The following is a 20,960-nucleotide window of genomic DNA, read 5'->3' on the forward strand; positions in this document are numbered from 1 at the left end:
TGGTGTGTTTCACAGATTTGTAGAATGCGTACATGTATTTGAATGAACCTGCCCTACACAAATCTCAGTTAACGTCTACACATTATTTTAACACTGTAGAATGAGGAAAATCTTGGTTCACCTTGAAAAATTAGAATTTTTACGCATATGGTTCTTAGCATGTGTGAATAGTTTTAGAGTGTACAGTATGTTCTAGACGTGTGGAGGGATTTGAATAGAAGTATTGATCTCCGGAATGGCTGTTAAACTAATCAATTATTTATGCTAAATCTCTTCTACTCAGGAGTCAACTTGTGAGCTTTTGTGTACTAAGAACACAAACTGTGAGTCTCTTTCTGTTTTGTAAATAAGTTCATTTGTCTTTTTATTTTTTTAGATCCCACATATGAGTGACATCATATGGTATTTTTCTTTCTCTTTCTGGCTTACTTCACCTAGAATGACGATCTCCAGGTCCATCCATGTTGCTGCAAATGGCATGATGTTATTCTTTTTATGGCATAGTAGTATTCCATTGTATAAATATTCCACAACTTCTTTTTCTTGTCATCTGTCAGTGGACATTTAGGTTGTTTCCATGTCTTGGCTATTATAAATAGTGCTGCTGTGAACACTGGGGTGCGTGTGTCTTTTCGAATTAAAGTTCCCTCTGGATATATGCCGAGGAGTGGGATTCCTGGGTCATAAGGTAAGTCTATTCCTAGTCTTTTGAGGAATCTCCACGCTGTTTTCCATAACGGCTGCACCAAACTGCATTCCCACCAGCAGTGTAGGAGGGGTCCCTTTCCTCCACAGCCTCTCCAGCATTTGTCATTTGTGGACTTTTGAATGACAGCCATTCTAACTGGTGTGAGATGATACCTCATTGTAGTTTTGATTTGTATTTCTCTGATAATTAGCAATATTGAGCATTTTTTCGAAGAGGGGAAGAGGGTAGGAAGGGGTAAATTGGGAGTTTGAGATTTGCAGATATTAACTACTATATATAAGATAAACAACAAGTTTCTGTATAGCACAGGGAACTATATTCAATATCTTGTAGTAACATATAATGAAAAAGAATACGAAGAGGAACATATGTATGTATATGTATGATTGAACTATTATGCTGTACACCAGAAATTGACACAACATTGTAAAGTGACTATACTTCAATTTAAAAAAACAAAAAAAAACAAAAAACAAACCCACAACCTAAAACGTCGGAGAAAGGCTGTCACCTCTGATCGGCACCAGTAGAGGGCGCCGACGGTCACAGAGGTCCCTGTAGTCCTGGCATCAGGCCCATTTCATCGTCTGGTGCCCGTCTCTGTGCTTAGATTTGCATTGTTTTAAGAACACTAATAACCCCGTAATAGCTGATGAGTACAGAGCAGTGAGCTGTGGAAAGTGCTAGTAAGAAAGGGCACACGAATGATGGGACATTGTGCTAACACCAGAAATTGACATTGTAACTGACTGTACTTCAATTAAAAAAAAAAAAGCAAAGGCACATAATGGTGATAGGAAAAATTCAGGTAGTAATTTTTAGAGAAGCGAGTGATAAGAAAACAATGCTGTGTGTGTACAGGAGATGAATAGTGCAGTTGCAGGAATAATTCTGTGGGACGAGAAATAAATCATACAGGATATTGAGGGTGTTGTGACCACGCGGATGACAGTAGCTGTCAAGTGATGGAGGAGCACGTTTGACAAAGTGGACACATAGGACTTAGAAGAGCAGTGTCAGATGCTTGTTAGCCTGAAGCTGATTCAGGAGACAGCCAAGAGTTTGTTCAAGAGCTTAAAGGCTGATCACAGGGTGTGTTGCCGATGAAATCTTGTTTCCAGGATCCGCTCGTGGCAAACACCCAGGACCCTCTGAAACAAGCAGGTGGAGAGACTGGGGCCGCAGCCGCGTCTCCAGCGCCCAAGGAGGTATCAGTGGAGCCCGGTTACTGCCTCCTAATTTTCAGCAGAGGAGAAACCGATCCCTTTGGCAAAAGGATGCCCCACAGATCTGTCACTGAGGGAAGGGAAAGTGAGCCGTTTTTAAAGCTCACGTTCCGGAGAGTGGAAACGTATTCGGGGACCGCAAGCTCGAGCCCTTCAGAGTCATCTTGGACTTTGGAACAGACAGCCTGACACAAAACCTGTTGGAACCGTTCTGATCTGTTCTTCAGAAGGCTTTGGACCTACAACTCATTTTCCCGTCATGACAAAGTTGATACAGTAGTGTAAGTGTACACTCTGGCGCGGGCCAGAGTGTGATCCCACCAGGCTCACAGCGCCGCCGAGACTTGTCCCTTCATCTGGAGATGGGCGTCCTGTGGTCCCGCCATCAGTGCTGTTGTGGGAGCAAAGCTGACACCCCCAGGGCCCTGACACAGAGCCTGGTCAGGATTGGCTCAGGGACCAGCAGCCATCAGTGGAATCAGCATTAACTGTGTTCCCCACCGTCAGTAAAAGACCTCAGTGGGGAATACAGTGCCGCCAGCCTTAGTGGCCAAGATAGGCCACACTCGGGAACAAACAGACCAAAAAGGCAATGGTTGAAACACAACGGAAGTTCATCTTTCTCCCTTGTAACATCCGGGATGGCATTCTGGTCCAGGAGGGCTCAGGTCCACACAGCCATTCAGGGACTCAGGCTTTTGGAGGTTCCGCTGTCTCGTAGAGTGGCTGGTGTCAGCATCCCAGCCCAAAGGAAGGGGGAGGTGGCCTGGAGTCACGTGTGAAGGAGGTTTTAAAGGCCGTTCAGAAGTGGCCCATACCAGTCACCACCTGCATTATTTTAGAGATAATTATTCACATGGCCCCTGACTGCCTGGAGAGCGGGAAATGCAATGTATCCAGGTAGCCACAGGCCAGCCACTGAGAAAAAAGGGGCAGAATTGAGGTATGCATACCGGCCCGTTACATAGCATAGAAATAATCCTAAAGTACCTTTTGTGCTCCGCCCGAATCTCGGTTTCAACCTTTTGCTGAAAATTTGCAAGCGTTCTGATCGATGCCAGAGTTCAGGAAGGAGTCCTCGGCACAGACACAGAAGTCGTGGTTCCGTGGATCAGGGGTGGCTCTGTCGGCCACACAGGGCACGTGGCTGCCCCTGCGGGCCTTGGCTCAGACTGTGCCCTCAGGCCAGGGACCTGGTGACAGGGACTGGTGTAACTGACCCGTTTAAGAGGCGCCTGGTGTGACAGGCCAGAGGGCTTGGCATGTGGCCCACAGGAGTGACCCCAGGGGAGCCAGGCAGCAGATCTGGGAACCCCACTGGGAGATCCATCCAGAGCAGATCCTGAGCTGGGGAGTGGAGCCCGGGGAGGAGCGGGAGGAGGTGATCAGGCAGGGAAGTGGGCGGGGCTCCCGGGCACCAGGTGGTCCAGGTACGTCTCCAGCCCTAGACGGGGAGCAAGGTGCGTGCAGTTAAGGGGCAGAGACGAAGGCGTTTCTCTGGTCCAGCCTAAAACAGGGGATGGGGTAAAACAAAGATTAAGAGAGGAAGAGGAGAATTTAAATCAAGGGGTATTGTTGGTGTCTCCAAGTCATCCCAGGGTTCCTGGGCCAGCTGGGAGCAAAACACACCTGCCTGCTGTAGGCGAGCCGCCAGCTGCCAGCTCTTGGGCAGAGATTCACCTCTAACCCTACCGAGCGCGGAGGCCGAGGCTCGCGCACCTGCCTCCTCGGCCAGACCTGGCTCAGGAAGTCACCTGCTGGTGGGAGACCCGGGTGGATCCCGGTGTGGGCATGGGGGCAGCTTTAGGGGACGTCATCATGAGAGCAGCTTTAACAGATTATCTCCTGAAGTGGCATAAAAATGTGTTTCATTTAATTTTTAGTCACCCTCTGGTTCCTTCAGAAATATTCAACAAATGTTGGCAGACTCTATCAATCGGATGAAGGGATACAGATTTCGCCAGGTAAAAGCCTTACGCTCCATCTTCAGGGGGCTAAACGCACAGCCATTTCCATGACTGTTTCACAGACGGGTGTATTAGTCTCGTGCAGAAATGCAATGAAGCAGCAGAATGTGGAATTTGTCTTTGAAAAGCGGGTGAACGTAGCTATTCATCTTTACCTGCTTATCTGGAGGCGGAGGAGTCTTGAGTCTCCTGGAAACTCCTCTCTGAAGATCTGAAACAGAGACAGTGTCGTGGGCCAGGCAGGCGCTGGGGGAAGACTGATTTCAGAGAGTGATAAGTGAAGCATGAAACTTGGCAGAAACCGCGCATTCAGATTAAGTTCCCTGTGTGTTCACTGCTTCTTGAGCCTGTCCCTCTGCGCTGAGCAGGTGCTTGTAGCCCGAGTGCTTGGTGCCTGCAGCCCCCCTCCAGGCACCCAGACCCCCGGGTCCATCCAGACGGGGCCCTGCGGCTCCCCAGCCCCCACATTCTGTTGCAGCAGTGCCGCGTGTACTGCTCACCGTAACCGAGGCAGAGACTGGATCCCGTGGAGAATCTGACCCACGGAAGGTCTGAAAAAGGGGGGTGGATAAGAGATGAGGCTCTAAAAAGGTTCTGACTGGTCTCAGGTCTGATTCAGAGGCGGCCCAGGCCAGGTTCGTGTGGACCGTGTGACCGATGCCCTGACTCCCCTGTAGGGCCAGGTGTGACATGGAGAGCTGGCACGTCGGAGACTGAAGTCGTGGGGAAGCTGTGACCCTGAGGGCCTCGTGGCCCTCTGCTCCCGTAATATGTGCCTCTTTCTAAAACAGTAACAATAGAGGGACCGGAGTGACAGTAAACAAAACAGACACAATCCTGCACTCAGGAAGCTTGTACTCCTGACAGAGAGACAGATGATAAATAGATGAATGAAGTCAGGTGGTCAAAGGAACACCTGGTCTTGAGAAAAAGGATGCAGGATAAGGATGCTGAGGATGGCGGGGAGGGTGGGAGTTGATTTTTTCAAGGGGTAGTCAGGGAGGGCCACCCTGAGAAGGTGATGTTGGAGCAGAGGCCTGAAGAAGGAGGGGAGGGTGACAGGGATGGCTGGGGAAAGTTTGTTCCAGGCAGAGGGAACAGCACATACGTGGGCACAGAGGCGAGAGCTCTTGGATGTGGCTGTTACATTTATTCCTAGGTATCTTTTTTTTTTTTTTGACATGATTTTAAATGGGATTGTTTTTTGACTTTCTCTTTCTGATATGCCGTTATTAGAGTAAGGAAATGCAATGGGTTTCTGTGCATTAATCTCGTAGTCTGCTACCTTGCTGAATTTGTTTATTCTAACAATTTCTGTGTGGAGACTCCAGGGTTCTCTTTGTAGAGTATCATGTCATTTGCAAAAGTGGGAGTTTTACCTCTTCCCCTCCAATTTGAATACCTTTTATTTCTTTTTCTTGTCTGATTGCTGTGGCTAGGACTTCAATACTATGTTAAATAGGAGTGGTGAGAGTGGGCATCCTAGTCTTGTCCCTGTATTTGCTGGGAAGTCTAGTTTTTCATCACTGAGTGTGAGGTTGGCTGTGGATTTGTGGTAAATGGCCTTCATTTGTTGAGATGGGTTCCCCCTATACCCACGGTGTTGAGAATTTCTATCATGAATGGACATTGAATTTTGTTCAATGCTTTTTCTGTGTCTGTTGAGCTAACCATGTGGCTTTTGTCTTTTCTTTTGTTAATATGGTGTACCACCTTGATTGATTAGCATGTTTGAACCATCCCTGTGACCCTGGAATGAATCCAACTTGATCATGGTATATGACCTTTTTATGTTTTGCTGGATTCAGTTTGCTAATCTTTTGTTAAGGATTTTTGCATCTATATTCATCAAAGATATTGGCCTGTATCTTTCTCATTTTGTAGTGTCTTTGTCTGGTTTTGGTATTAGGGTGATGGTGGCCTCATAGACTGAATTCGAGAGTGTTCTCTCATCGCCAGTTTTTTGGAAGAGTTTGAGAAGAATTGGCAGAAGTTTGGTAGAAATCCCCAGTGAAGCCATTTGGTCCTAGACTTTGTTTGCAGGGAGTTTTTGTTTTTGTTTTTTTTAAATTACAAATTCTATTTCACTTCTAGTGATGGGTCTGTTAAGTGATCTGGTTCTTTTTGACTCATTTTTGGCAGGCTGTATGTTTCTAGACGCTTGTCCATTTCTTCTGCATTGTCTGATTTGTTGGCATCTAGCCATTCATAGTATTCTCTTAGGATTTTTTTGTATTTCCATGGTATCAGTTGTTAATTCTCCTCTTTCATTTCTTATTTTATTTGGTTCCTTTCTCTTTTTTCTTGGTGAGCCTGGCTAGAGGTTTGTCAATTTTGTTTCTCTTTTCAAAAAACCAGCTGTTGGTTTTATTCAACTTTTCTGGGTTTTTTTTTTTTAACATCTGTTATTTATTTCCTCTCTGATCTTTAGTATTTCTTTCCTTCTGCTGAGTTAAGATTTTGTTTGTTCTTCTTTTCTAATTCCTTTAGGTGGTACATTAGGTTGTTTATTTGAGATTTTTCTTGTTTTCTGAGGAAGACCTATGTTGCTATGAATGTCCCTCTTAGAACTGCTCTTGCTGCATCCCACAGATTCTGTAAGATTGTGTTTTCATTTTGGGGCCCTCTGTCCCATTCCACTGATCTATATGCCTGTTTTTGTGCCAGTACCATGCCTAGTGTCCACCTCCTTGCAGGAGACTGTCAGAGACCCTCACCAGTGTTTGTTTGTGGTTTTTCAAACAGAAGAAAGAATCCGTGAAGAAAACACAAGGTGAAGAAATAAAACAAATAGATGAAGAGAAAACCAAACAGATTTACAAGAACTGGAAAGAAGATTCGGAGTGGCAGGCCTCTTGTGAGTACCGAGAATCCTCTGTAACACCGAGTTGTTAAATCTGTTTGCTCACTTAATTAGCTGACCCATCTAGGAGGCACTTAAAGTGGTTGTTGGGAGATGTTTTCACACTAAATTACTACTCAAAGGCTATGAGCCACTTGTTGAATAGCAGAAAGGTTCTCAATTCATCTTGAAGTCAAACATAACAGCAGTTGGCCAATAATGCCTGAAGTGCGGATAGACTCAGGAAAAATTAGCCTTACCTCCCGCTTCAGAGTCTTTTAAGGGTAGGTTACTAAAACAAAAACAGCAAAACAAGCACCCTCTGTGTTACAAAGCAGCCAGAAAAGGCAGCCTTGGGACACTTTTATGCACCTATGCAGTGTGTGTAAGGACCATTTAGTTTTTGGTGTGGGAGACTGAGTCCCTCGTAGTCCAGCCATGTGGGCTCTGGGCGTGGCCCTGCTGCCTGTCCACCGTGTCCACAGCTCTGAGCCCCTGAGGGGTTCCTGGTCTTTGCTAGTGATGCCGGGCGCGAGTGTGAAGATGTGGCATCACTTTCTCAAGCCCCGCTGTTTTTCTAGTGCGAAAATCCAAAGCAGCTGATGAGAGGAGGCGCTCTTTGGCCAGACAGGCACGGGAAGACTACCAGAGGCTTTCCCAAAGAGGGAGAAAAAGCGGGGGGCCGCAGAACTCCCGGGGTGGCCCCCTGCAACCCAGAAGGCCCCCTCTTCCCCCCAAGCCTCAGTTCCTGAGCTCAACCGGACACCCTGACAAACCTCTCAGGTAAGATGCTCGCAGGTGGCTTTAAGCAAAAGCGATGAAACCAGCCAATTAAAGATAAATTGCGTGGCCACCATGGGGTGCCAGTCAATCTGGCCCCACCTCTGAGCCTGAGATGCTGGGGTCCCTGGGCAGCCTTCATCCCTCCTCATCTGTAAATGCCATTGCCAGTACCATGAGCACGGCCAGTGACTTCATGCAGACCGGGTGATGACTCCCTGTGCCCCCAGCCCAGCCTGCCCCCACCTGGTGGCAGCCAGCGAGGGGAGGAGGGACAGCTGCGGGGGTCGTCACAGCAGGGACCCAGAGCTGGCTGGCCTTGACGTCATCAGCGAAGCAACATTTCTATGGCTCGAGATTAAAGATTTGATGCTCATTCTGGGATACACAGCCAAGCTCACCATCTGGGAATTTAGAAATGTTCCTCTTTTGAATGAAGACTTTATTTGGTGATGATGGTACCTTGGCCTCCTAGGCTGGGGGAGAATTAGATAGAGCAATTTGTTTCGGAAAATCCCTGAAGAAAAACACAGTGACATCACAGCAGAAACCCCCACCCGGATGTTAACTATAAAATCGGTTTCTCTTGGTGAGGAACATTATATGATATTTTCATATTCCGGTGTGTAGAAAGATGATATTTATAACAACCAGGAGGAATCAAATATTGACTTAGTGAAACACAGCTGTCTAAAGCCTTGTCTTCTGAAATAAAAACTTAAAATCTTTCTCTGTTACCAGTAGGGAGAAATAAAAAGCAAAGAAGTCCCTTTGCAAAGGGTCGGTAATCTTCAGGGGTTTTCCCAAGGGGATTATGACCTCAGAGGAAGCACGAGGTGGGCCGTTTCGTCTACTATGATTATTCCCATTCCTATTTACTCAGCTGAAAGATTTCATTTGGGGACTTGGGGACCGACACTAAATGACCACATTCTACAGAGTGACAGTTTGGGGAACTGTTTTTTTCTTACAGACAACGGGACAGGACAGGCCCCTCAGTGCTGTGACCAGGGCACAGCGCGGGCTCCTGTGCAGGGTCCCCTCTGTCGTCCGAGCTTGTCACCTGGGGAGAGGCGCACACGTCCCCACGGGGCTGTGTGTGCCTCTCCAGGCTTTTCCAAGGGTGGGAATACGACTGGTAATCCACCCACACCTGTGGTATTTTTAGAGCACAGCCTGTGTGACCGACAGCAGTGACGGTGGCCTTTAAAAAGGGCAGCTCTTGTTTTAAGCTCAGTTAGCTCATTTTTCCCAATTGAAGACATTTGCGTGCAGTGCTTCTTGTGAGGCGGCCAGACTGAATGGTTTCAGGGCTGGGACTTGAAATGGTGATGACTGAGGTCAGCTAGGAGCCAGCCCGGGGAAAAGACTGGCTGTCCTTGGAGTTTCTGCTTGATCTCTAAAGATTTTCCAAAGGAACCTCATCTGAAGGCTTGTAAGAGAGCTCAACATGTAATCTCATGTGTGCAGTGTCTGCTCCCCCGGAAAGTCACGTTATTATAGGCTGTTTTCTCCAAAATGCTGTGCACACGTGAACTCACATGCAAATCACATGAGTGTGTGTACGACTGAAATAGACATCACATGTAACTCACCACAACGTGTCACCATAAAACAGTGTAAAGAGCGTCAGTTAATTTACATGACAGGATCGTCCAGTAGCTCCTCCAAACGTGTTGTTTTTACATTGAATTCTGCTCAGAATTAGTGGGCCTGCCACTTGGAAATCCGTGTGTTACCCCCCAAGGGTAGTTTTGTGATGGAAACTGACTTAGGTCCCAGAAATTAAGTTCTGGGACTAGACTGATCTCAGGACGATTCTGCTACCTCCTTTTCTTATCAGCCTTCAAACATTCTTCTTACGTTTGCTTTCCATCTCTGAGACTGCCTTTTAGCAGAGCTAAGCCTCTTCAACGTGGGGGTGAGAAGGAAGCCAGTCGGGGAGGTTAGTGGAAACAGAAAGAAGAGGAAATTGAATGATGAAAGTGTTAGGAGAGAAGTGTCTTTCACTGTATCTGAGGTCTTCCGTCCGCAAGTACCTACTCTACAGGAAAATAACCCGGGGGGTGTATTTCACTTTTTCTTGCTTATTTTCTCAGATTTTAATTGGGAGTTAATGGGGCTTCTAATTGGTATTAAAAATGAATTGAAGTCTGTGTGTTAACCCAGCAGTACCTCATAACACAGCAGAGCTACGGGACTGGAGGGGCAGGTGACAGATCTGTTTCTTCCCCTCCCTGCCCGGGAGGGACTGTGTGATGGCCGTGCATGGGTCCCTCCCCATGAGCTCAGCCCGTGTGATCAGATCTTGAGACATATGGAATAGTCTATGTGAGTGAGCATGTGTGATTTTTGAAAGCATGATGTTCAAATTAGTTGAATCTAACTTGCTATGCTTTTATAAATCCCAGGCATCAGGGAGTGACGAGGACGGCGTCCAGCTCTCTCCAGGAGGACATCGTCCGCTGGTTCAGGGAGGAGCAGGTCCCGCTGCGAGCGGGCTACCTGGGGGCTTCGGACAGCATCGCCCCCTGGTTCCACGGTGAGTGCGTGGCTCCCTCGGTGGGACCGCATCTGACTCTGACGGTGGGAGAACCGGGCATTCACCAGGAGGGCAGAGAGAATAAAGGCTCCCTTCTACTTGTGCTGCCCGAGAAAAGTCTTTGAAATCCTTTCCACAAAGCAGTTTTATCAGGGAGCTGCAGGCTCATGACATCTCAGTAAGCTGCTACGTGCATGAGAGATGAACACCGCTGGGCGTGGGGAAGGTGTGCCTCCTGTGCACCTACACGGGGCCCCCACCAGAGGGCAGCACCATCACCCACCCGGGGAGGGGCCGCGGTGGCCGTAGGGTGTGGCCAAAGGTCAGCTCTCCATGATCCGGCTGAGTGGCCTGGGCACCTGGTAACCTCTGTAACAAACACATCTCTCTCAGCCTCATTTTCCTCATCTGTTAAGTGAAGGAGTTGAACTCTGTGATCTTAAACTGAAGAATTCTGGGTTTTGATCCTTGTAGTCAGGCTGCAGGTGGTCTGTCGAAGCCTGAGCAGAGGTTAGCTCATGAGCTGCTTCCTCATTTGACCCTAGAACTTGGCTCATTCAAGCCCCCTGTTTATTCAGCTCACACATCACTGACCTCTCCGACGTGTGTAGACAGAGAATTAATTACCTGTGCTCACCTCTTGGAGAGAAGGGCCAAGGAGGACCTAAGACTGAAGTGTGAAGGTCCGTCTAGAAACCCACAGACTCAGTTCTTCGTTCTGCCCATCAGCATTTTCCCCACTCCTCTTAAAGATGCAACAGTGTTCAGGGGCTTAGAAACCAGCAGGGGCCGGGCGTGGGGAGGTGGGGAAAAGGCAGAAGGAAGTGTATAAACACAGATGTCTGATTTAGGAGTTTCCGAATGGCTTCTCTCTTTGTTAGAGAATTCACATCCTTGCTTTATGCCTCAGTAGTTGAGCATTATTCCTCTGAAATGCAATTTTCGCTTCCTTATTCAAATGCGAATGTGATTAGACGGTTGATGAAATATCTCCATCCTGATTTATTTCTTGTAGGTGTCTTTGCTGTCAGGATGTATAATTGAAATTGCCTTCCAAAGGCTTTAATTTTTTAAAAATGTTGCATCTTATGCTACTTCAAAGCATACCCCTCTAACATCTGTGGGGTATCAGTGTAGTTCATACCGCAGCTATTTTGATGGCTTCCTTTTTTGATACACCCTCCAAATTTTTATTCTCCATCAGGGGTTAATCCTGTTCATTTCTGGGAGGCAGTTACCCTCTGGGACTTATGTCCCCTGGAGATGACTGTGCAGGTGGAATCCTGTGTCCCTGTCCCCCAGCAGTGGGCCATCCAGGCTCCTACCTGGAGAGATTGCATTGAGAAGGTCTCATAGAAGCCACCCACAATTTTTTAGGCCAAAACCTTAATGAATCTGGAAACTGGCCCCCATAAGCAATAATCTGTCCTTCAACTATTTTGCTGACGAGTGGAGACTTCTTAATGGCGGGGCCGTCAGAATCCCACCCATCCCTCAGGAAGAGACTTCCAAGCCTCTGTCTTGACCAAGCACAGATTCCTGATCCATGTGACTTCTCAGGGTCACACAGAGGGATAGCGCACACCTGTGAGTGGGAGAAGCTGTGGCTGGCAGTGGGAGGTTGTCAGTGCCCATGTGGGGCAGGCGAGGGTCTGGGAAACCCTGACCTTGGGAGGGACCAGCAGGGCCTGATCCGGAAGCCCTGGGAGCTCAGGCAGTGACCCGCCGTTCAGCCCCGAGGCTTCGTGTACATTACAGCATCAGAGCACTTTGTCCAAATTACTCTCTGTGGTTCTCCCACGTGGCTGCCTGATATTAGTTCAGATTTCTGAACTAACTGAAGATGAAACACAAAGAGGCGAAAGCTACATCTATTCAGATTTGAGAAGGGCTAGCTTTTCTGTGGCAAATACTATGCATTGGGTTTTTTGGGGGGAGATGCTGACTTTTCTCATCCATTACCCAGTGCAGCTTAACTTGCTGCAAAAATCTCAGTATGTTATTCCATTAATATTGAGAATAGTCCATGAACCCCAAAGGCCTCTCTTACTTGAGTTTCTAAAATTTTTTATTTATTTAATTTGGGGTTTTTTTTGGAGAGGGGTAATTAATTTTTTTTAATATAGTTATTTTTCATGGAGGGCTTGGGGATTGAACCCAGGACCTCGTGCATGCTAAGCACATGCTGTACCACTGAGCTGTATCCTCCCCCACTTACATGAGTTTTTGTTTGTTTGTTTTTAATTAAAATTTGTTTACTGAATCATAACTGTAAGTCCTCTAAACATTTTCAAGATTCCTTAATATTTGAGATTCCTCATAATGCCCACGTAATAAAGCATGAAGGAGTTAAGCACAAACCAAATCACAGTGAAAACAGAAAATGAACAGTGTTTAACCTTAGCTACTGAAAGAGATGCAGAAATGGATAATATCACACAAGAAGTAAACATCGTATAAAGATGGGAGGAAATCTTTTGAAAATGCAAGGAAAGATTTCTGATGTTTTCAAATGATGCAGCCGAGTCGTCACCCTGACGCTGCCAGACACAGGGGTCACGGCCGGCCTGTGCCCAGGGTCCAGTCTCATGGTGGCCCACCATGTTCTTGGAGGGACCTAGAGGGACCTCAGGGGGCAAGAGAGGGGAAGTGGGGGGGTCCGAGGGGCCAAGGAGAGCGACTCTGCTTCGGGGCTTTACTTGGGATGTTTTTATGGAAGGGAGGTTCCTACTCTTTAGACAAGTATTTTGAAATCCACGTTTCTGCCCTGAGATTTCTCTTTGTCGTCACATGCCTTGTGTCCTGGATTCCCGCTGTCACCACCAGAGCAGGCTGGATGCGGCTGCTTTATGCCGGGATGGGGCGGTGGAAGGCAGTGGCTGGACGTGCATCTCTGGGCCGCCCTGCCTGCACCCTGATCCCAGCCCCCACCGGCCCGCTGTGCGGCCTCCGGGAAGTCGCAGGACCTCCTGCACTTGGTACTTGTCTCTTGCCTGTGTGACGTGGATAATGACATCGCCTGCCTCGCAGGGCTGGTTGGAAGACTCAGTGAAGCGCTTAGAACTGTGCGGGTCACGGTCAGCCCTAGTTCATCGAGGTTAGCCATTAAGGTGATGGAGGGAGAACCATGATGTAACTCTGAATTATTAAGGAAACATGATAATACTGTAAGAGCTCAGGCAGTTTCTCCTTGTCCCTAAGGTGCCTGAGACATCAAGGGTGAGGTGTCGGCATCCCGGGGCAGCTCCTTCTGTGCCGAGGACCAGGGCAGGGCCAGAGGCGCTCTGAACGCGCTTCCTTTAAACACTGAAGGGCTAGAAAGCAGCGTCAGGGAAGAGGGGCTTCCCCCCAAGTTTAAGCCCCCTCCCCCCACCGGGGATGATAACATTTGGAATCTGCAGGGTTGCTGCCTGGAAACACTGTCTTCTGAAAGCTGCCTTGGCTTCTGACAGCAGGGCGGGGCTTTGAGGTCACCTTGACAGCGGAGACGCGTTCCATCAGGAATGCCATCGCAGCGACGTCCCCTCCCTGCACCGTCCCCTCCCTGCACTGTGTTCTGGGGCAGAGCATGGAGGACAGATGGCAGGAGAGGAAGGAGGGCTGCCTGGAGGAGCTGTCGGGGCCACACCTGGGGCTCTCCCCTCAGCAGACCTGCCACATGGTCAGGGAGCCCCTGAGGCTGGGGTGCCTCTGTCCTTGAGCTTAGGGACTGCCGCTGGGGTCACTGAAGCATCCTTTCCGCCACACCCAGGGGCCACATTTAAACAGTCACTGGAAGATGCATCTTCGCTACGTCACCTGGAGGGAAGTGAGCACTTCTTTGTGAAATAAATGCCCTTTTTTTATTTTCAGCCAATTCCAGAGAAATTTCATGAGCCCAGTGGGTCATAAAAGCCAAGCACCAGAGTGGGAGACGAGAGACTTGAACGCGCCCCTAACTCGTCCTGTAATCTGGGCGGGTGCTTTTCCCACCTCAGTTTTCCCATCTGTAAAATGGCCATGGTCACAGTATCAGTTCTGCTTATTTTAGAGGCATGTGAGGATTAAAGGAACAGTGAGTGGCAGCCCGTGGTGCAGCGAGGGGCCCTCGGGGGCAGGTACTTTGCTGGGTGGGCACCCGCCTGGCCTCTGGGGTTGGGCTCCCGGCCCACCCGAGGGACATTACGCACATTAGGAACTCTGTCGTCGGAGGGCAGTGACAACACCTCTTCCTCAGGCCACCATGAGGATGGAACAGGGTCCTGCCCACCATGAGGAGCTCCCGGATGACAAAAGAACCCTGAGTGCTCTTGCTGTCAGGTTCTCTTTCATTTGGTTGGTAAAGCAGCTTTTCCAGTTGCTGGAAGCAGGCCACACAGATGCACACCTAGGCTTTGGGGGGCCTCAGAGAAACACGAAGCGTGGCCCTGGTCCCTGGGATAACGGCTCTCAGACCAGAGGCAGTGGTTGCATAGAGGTGTCTCTGAGAAGGGAGTCCCTAGCTTGGCTGGCAGACAAAGCTATCCGTTGTCCTTTTCTGGGCTTCTAAGTGGCAGGGGCTGGGGGTGTGAGGGTAACTCAGGCGGCCCTCCTGGCGCTCACGAGGAGGTGAGGTAGGGAAAGACAGCGAATCAGAAAGCTTCACGCCACTGGGCTGAGCCTTGGAGAACGAGGAAGAAGCGGTGGAGACGGGCATCCCACTCCCACCTTCCTCCCGCGGGCTAGTGGCTGTCACCTGGGGTTTCAGAGTAATTCCAGGCCTCCGGGGTCTGTCTGCCCTCTCCCGTGCAAAAGCAGTTCTCCCGGGCCTGCCCTCCAGCAGGGTTTAGGGCTGCGGGTCCAGGATGGTAGCCACTAGCCACATGTGGCTCTTTATATCAGCTTCAATTAAAATTAAATAAGTTGAGTCCCGCAGTCACACATCAGGCGCTCCGTGGCCACACGTGGCTTGTAGCTGCCACGTGGCCAGCACAGACAACATTTCCATCATCACAGACAATCTGGCTTAATACTGTTCTTGGGGGCACTCGGGTGTCATGCAGACAGAGAAATGGGCATCTCTCTGCTCCCCTCCAAGCTGGTGTTCAGGCTCTTAGGAGTGAGCATCCCCCTCATGCAGTGCCCCCTGGAGTCAGCCCCGCAGCCGGCAGTGCCCCCTGCTTCCCCCTGGATGGCTGTGGGCCTGCCGCACCCTGCCTAGGTCAGCTCTAAAACAGACCCCGGGTGAAGACCTGGCTCATTTCCGATCCGATAGCCGTATTGATGATGCACTTCAAAAACTGAGGAAGTGGAGGAAAACTCTGCCAGCCCAGAAGTCCTCCCGCGACCTCACACAGGTTTGATTCTGGTCATAAGTGTGAAGAGAGCTGGTCAGAGGGAGGTGGCCTGGATGGGGGCCTTCTGGGGGTGCTGGATGAAGACCACTCACTGCTTCAGAATTCTTAGGGTCGTGCACGGGGCGACTTGGGATGAGGAATTCTGTAAGGAGACGGGTCCCCGGAGCAGCATCTGACACTGGATTTTGACTCTGTGGTCAGGAACTCCCTTAGCAGGCAGACCAAGCCCTCCGCTTGGCCAGGCCTCCCTGAATGCACCGTGGCCCTCGATGGAATCACGGCAAATTGGAGTGACCAGTACCATCAGATGCACCAAGAGAGTGTGCCCTTCTGGGGTGCTGACCCCGTCATGACGCCAAAAGGAGAAAGCCTCATCTCCACGGCCCTTCCCTCCAGAACCTGCCGCCAGGACCGCTGAGCTGAGGGAGCCCCGTGCGAGCTGGGACTCGCCAGCAAATCACCGCGCTGTGTTCTGGCGTCTCTGCAGATCAGACGGTGCCAGGATTTGTGTGTGACGAGCTAGAAGTACTCATTAAGAGGCTCTCGGACAGTCTGATTTACAGCTGCTCTCGGACCTGATTTGGGAGGAACTTGACCTTAACCCGCATTTGGTTACAATTTCCCAGACTAGCTCTCACTGTAGGAATCAAATCCCTCCTGAGAAAATCCAGATGTCAGGAGCCCTAGCATCTATCCCAGCTGTTGACGTCACTTGGAATTTCAGCGTCAACTTGTCAGTAAGTCCAGGAGGGGAGAGAAATCTTTCCAGAATGGGCCCCTTGGAGTCCTCAGTGCCAGGGGAAAGTCCGCCTGGTTTCAGAGACAGACCTCGGTCCCCTGCAGCCCCTGGGCAGGCGGGTTCCCGTTGTCCCGTTTCAGCCCGCGGTCGTCCTCAGCGGGGCCAGGTGTGTGTAGAAGGTAAACCAGGCAGGCAGAGGCAGCAGTTGGACCTGTGGGCGCTCACGTGAGCATCATTTCCTTTCTGTGAGGTCAGAGGGGGGACTTCAGGCCTTGCCACCATCCCCACTCCCATCCCAGCGTCACTCTAGGGTTGAGCCTCACCCTGAGATGTGGAGGCGGCCCTGGTGGGAGAGGACGAGGCCGGCTGGTTGGTCTCAGCGCGGGGAGGACAGGGGACTTTTCATCCCCCCTTGATCGAAGGCCTCCTTACAAAAAAAGAGGATAGAAATGCTTTTATTTTACCTTTTACTCTGGGTAATTGGGTTTAATTCTCAATTATCTTTGCTGACTTTGGTCTTCTGGGACTAAAGGCGCCATCTGAGGGGTTCCAAGAGGAAAAATGGGGAGCTGGAATATGAGTTTAGACTAATTGGGAAAAGGCTGCTCTGAATTAATGTGAATTCATGCGGCATCTAAACTATACACATACACACATGCATGTGTAAAACGCGTATGTATGTGAAGAGTTCATTCTTTTGAATATTTGAGAAGACAGAAATACTGAAGCATATACATTCACACATGCACACGGAGACCTGGGTGTCTACGTTCGTTCCTTTAAATGCCAATGAAGCATCACTTAGGAGCAGCCACAGCAGAGGGCACTGGGTCGAGCTGGGCCGTCCTGGTTCTGTCGCTGACCGGCTGAGTCCTGACTGGGGTGTCCACCTTCAGTTCTGTCAGCCTGTGGGGTTGGGTCCTTGCAGTGGGAGGCTGTTGTGTGCACCCTGGGATGTGCGCTGCATCCCGGCCACCGCGCGCTGGCTGTAAGAAGCACTCCAACCCGGGACAACCAGAAATGCCTCTCAGATGTTACCCTGGGTGGGAACTACTGTTCCAGTTCAAGTAGGACCATTCCCAGCCCAGAGCGTCCCTATCAGTAAACCGAGCATCGTCAAGGCCCCTCCTGGAAGGACCCTCAAGGGTCCTTCCAGGCTCAGAAGCCGCCCACCGCCGGTGCTGTTGTAAGCAGGTGTGTACGTGGACGTGTGCCCTGAGGTCGCATGCACGCTGTCCCTTTGCCCAGGCAGCCTCGCCCGGCCCAGTCACCAATACCAGGGGGACGGATGAAGCCCCAGGTGGACCCGGACTTGCCCGTGTTTCTACTGACTGTCCCCGCGGCTCTGTTTAACAGAGGAGGGTTTGGGAGATGATGCGGCTGAGACACCGGCTCCTCTTTCCCACAGGAATCCTCACGGTGAAGAGGGCCAACGAGCTGCTCAGCGCCTGCGTGCCGGGCAGCTTCCTGGTGCGGGTCAGCGACAGGACCCGAGGCTACGCCCTGTCCTACCTGTCGGACAGCGGCTGCAAACACTTCCTGATCGACGCCTCCGCGGGCTCCTACAGCTTCCTGGGCGTGGACCAGCTGCGGCACGCCAGCCTGGCCGACCTGGTGGAGTACCACAAGGTGAAGCCGCGCCGCGGCGGCGCCGGGGCTGTGCGCGCCCCTCCCGGGAGTCGGGATGCCTAACTGCGCTGGCGCTGCCGCTGAGCCTCGTTCCTCCCCCGGGACTCAGGGAGAGGCCACTGGGGCGGAGCGTCTAGGAGATGCTGCCGAATCCGTGCGCACCCTGATCATGAACGCTCTGAAGCTGGAGCTCAGGCCCGGGAGGGAGGGAGGGAGTCGATGTGGCAATTGGCCGATGAGAAGCATCTCTGTTGAGGTTGAAGCCAAGAAAGCGTCGTGTACCTCGGGGGCGTCGCTGGGGCAGGAAGTCACGCGGGCTGGTGAGGTGGGCGGGGCGCGATCGGCGCTGACACCGTCTCACCCCCTGCCTGTACCTTCTGTTCACAGGACGAGCCCATCACTTCCCTGGGGAAGGAGCTCCTCCTGCACCCCTGTGGTCAGCAGGAGGAGCCACCCGACTACCTGGCGCTCTTTGAGTGACAGCCCCCGTCCTGTCCCCCTGCGGCCGCCGGCCGGGCTGTCGCCTGGACAGACACCAGCGGCACGGACACTGATGTGTGAAGCCACAGCACCCTGCAGCGAGCCAAGCCCGATCACCCCGAGGGATCTCGGGGCCCCACGGAGACCTCTCTTCTAAGCAGTTGCTGGCGTTGACCCCTACGAGGGAACGCCCCCTGCATCCTCTGCCCTCCAGACGTCGAGGGAGAAGGGTCCCCCTCTCTGGAGCCTTTTCTGATGTCTGAAATGAACACAGGAGAGATGGGAACCTTTTAGGAATGGAAGTGTACCTCACAGCGGAACTCTTTCCTGCCCTCTCTGCCCGTCTCAGAAGGCCTCAGGGCCCGATGGTGCGAAGTGGGGCGCTGGCTTTGGGGAGAGGGCAGAAAAGCCTTTCCTCCTGGCTGAGCCGACCCCCCACCCCCACCCCACACACCTTTCTGTGCACGTGGGAGCCAGGACGTCAGAGACGCAGGAAAACGCAAGGTGGGAATGTTGCAAATGGAATGAGGAGTTTGAAGTCAGAGGGTGAGAGGCTGATTGCGTCCAGAGACACTCGGGGGATGGCAGGAGTGTGAGGGAGCCGTCTGGGTGAGCCTCCTCGCCCTGGAGGGGCGGGTCAGGGCTCCCTGGAGGCCGCGGCTGTAGCCAGGACCACATCGAGAAGGGTGAACCGTGATGTGCGGGGTGTGAGCGGGCAGACGAGGGCAGAAGGGTGAACGGCTTGGACACGTGGGTTGAATGGTGTCCCCCTAAAGATATGGTGAAGCCCTAACCCCCTGTACCTGTGAATGTGACCTTAATCAGGGCCTTTGTGGATGTGATCAAGTCGAGATGAGGTCATACTGGATTGGGGGGTGCCCCAAGCCAATGATGGGCGCTCTCATAAGGAGAGAAGGGTTGGGAAACCGAGGCACACCCAGAGGGAAGGTGGTCGTGGGACAGCAGAGGTAGAGCCAGGTGCTGAGCTGCAGGCCAGGGGACCAGAGAGCTGGGCCAGCGGCGTGGAGCGACGCCCCCCAGGACCCCCTTCTGGCCTCCAGCACGATGAGCAAATAAATGTCTTTTGTCATAAGCCGCCGGGTTCATGGTACTTTGTCCCAGCATCCCTGGGAGACCAGCATAGGAGCGATGCCATTCTGTGCCCTGACATGCAGGGTGGACCCTCTGTTGCTCACAATGAAGGGAAAACAGGAGATCCCCCCGACCCTCAACCCCACCCTGGCTCTCTCTGGCTCTGGGCACAGACTTAACCCGGTCAGGAACCTCACGCCCCACAGATCCCACCCCCAGCCTCCAGCACCGCCCGGTCCAGCCCCAGGAAGGGGGACCACGGCCTCGGCCAGCAGCTCGCTGAGCCACCGAGATCATCCTGAGAGGATGATCCTTCAGGCTAACTCCTGTGTCGGCGTCCCTTTCAGAGGAAGCGGAAGGTAGTGGCTGTCGCTGGGGTTGTTGATTTTGTCAGACACTCACTGATGCTGTAAAATGTAACCAGGGACGAGGCGGGGAGTGTGAATACCTATGAGTGTGTGTGGGTGTATGTGTGTTTTTAGGAGAAAGTTTTATTTTTTATTTCTAAATTTTTTTTAGTTTGCTATTCTTACTTGTTTTATTTTTTTATTATTTTTACTTTTTTATTGAAGTATAGTCAGTTTACAATGTTGTGTCAATTTCTGGTGTACAGCACAACGCTTAAGTCATACATGAATATACATATATTCATTTTCATATTCTTTTTCACCATAAGCTACTACGAGATATTGAGTGTAGTTCCCTGTGCTATACAGGATAAACTTGTTTATCTATTTGTATGTATCAGTCAGGATCCGCAAATCTCGAACACCCCATTTATCCCTTCCCACATCTTTCCCCCCTGGTAACCGTAAGTTCATTTTCTATGTCTGTGTGTCTGTTTCTGTTTTATAAAAAGTTCATTTGTATTTTTTTTTTCAGATTCCACATATGAGTGACATCATATGATATTTTTCTTTCTCTTTCTGGCTTCCTTCACTTAGAATGACATTCTCCAGGGCCATCCATATTGCTGCAAATGGCATTTATCTTATTATTTTTATGGCTGAGTAGTATTCCATTGTATAAACATACCACAACTTCTTTATCCAGTCATCTGTCAGTGGACATTTAGGTTGCTTCCATGTTTTGGTTATTGTAAATGGTGCTGCTATGAACATTGGGGTGCCAGTGTCTTTTTGAATTAAGGTTCCCTCTGGCTATGTGCCCAGGAGCGGGGTTGCTGGGTCATACAGTTAAGTCTATTTCTAGTCTTTTGAGGAATCTCCATACTGTTTTCCACAGTGGCTGCACCAAACTGCATTCCCACCAGCAGTGTAGGAGGGGTCCCCTTTCTCCACACCCTTTTAAGGAGAAAGTTTTAAATAGATCATCATTAGTGTTCCTGAAACGTTCCATGTGGTTTCTGTCATCTGAGCGACAGCTGTCAGTTGTCTAAGAGAACCTGCAGCTCTGACTCGTTGGGCAGTCCTGATGTGACAGAGTTACAGAGGTGCACAGGCCGGGAGTCAGAAACTTCTGTTCCCATCTCTTCCCACCATTAGCTGTGTGACCTTGGCCAGGCCCCCTTTACCTCTCTGAACCTCAGCTTTCACTTCTAATAAAACAAGGCTGTGTTAACCAGGTAATCTTTATTCTTTCCATATAGCTCTGAAATCTTAGGGATCTAGAATAAACA

At 50.5% G+C, this 20,960-nt stretch overlaps 1 protein-coding gene across 4 annotated transcripts in view; it reads left to right on the forward strand.

The window, feature by feature from the left end:
• The window catches only part of SH2D4A (SH2 domain containing 4A), a 49,530-nt gene extending 30,208 nt beyond the window's left edge, over nucleotides 1–19,322 (forward strand). For 3 of the 4 annotated variants that reach the window (XM_072950182.1, XM_072950183.1, XM_072950184.1), the window contains exons 5-10: nucleotides 3,819–3,899; nucleotides 6,648–6,759; nucleotides 7,326–7,527; nucleotides 9,936–10,066; nucleotides 17,529–17,749; nucleotides 18,137–19,322. In XM_072950182.1, the coding sequence (XP_072806283.1) occupies nucleotides 3,819–3,899; nucleotides 6,648–6,759; nucleotides 7,326–7,527; nucleotides 9,936–10,066; nucleotides 17,529–17,749; nucleotides 18,137–18,229 (840 nt within the window). In that variant the 3' untranslated portion in view covers nucleotides 18,230–19,322. The remainder of the gene's footprint in view (nucleotides 1–3,818; nucleotides 3,900–6,647; nucleotides 6,760–7,325; nucleotides 7,528–9,935; nucleotides 10,067–17,528; nucleotides 17,750–18,136) is intronic. The other variant, XM_072950185.1, reaches the window with a different exon arrangement.
• Nucleotides 19,323–20,960: the final 1,638 nt, after the last annotated feature.

The sequence above is a fragment of the Vicugna pacos genome, chromosome 26 (assembly GCF_048564905.1).
Source record: "Vicugna pacos chromosome 26, VicPac4, whole genome shotgun sequence".
NCBI lineage: Eukaryota > Metazoa > Chordata > Mammalia > Artiodactyla > Camelidae > Vicugna > Vicugna pacos.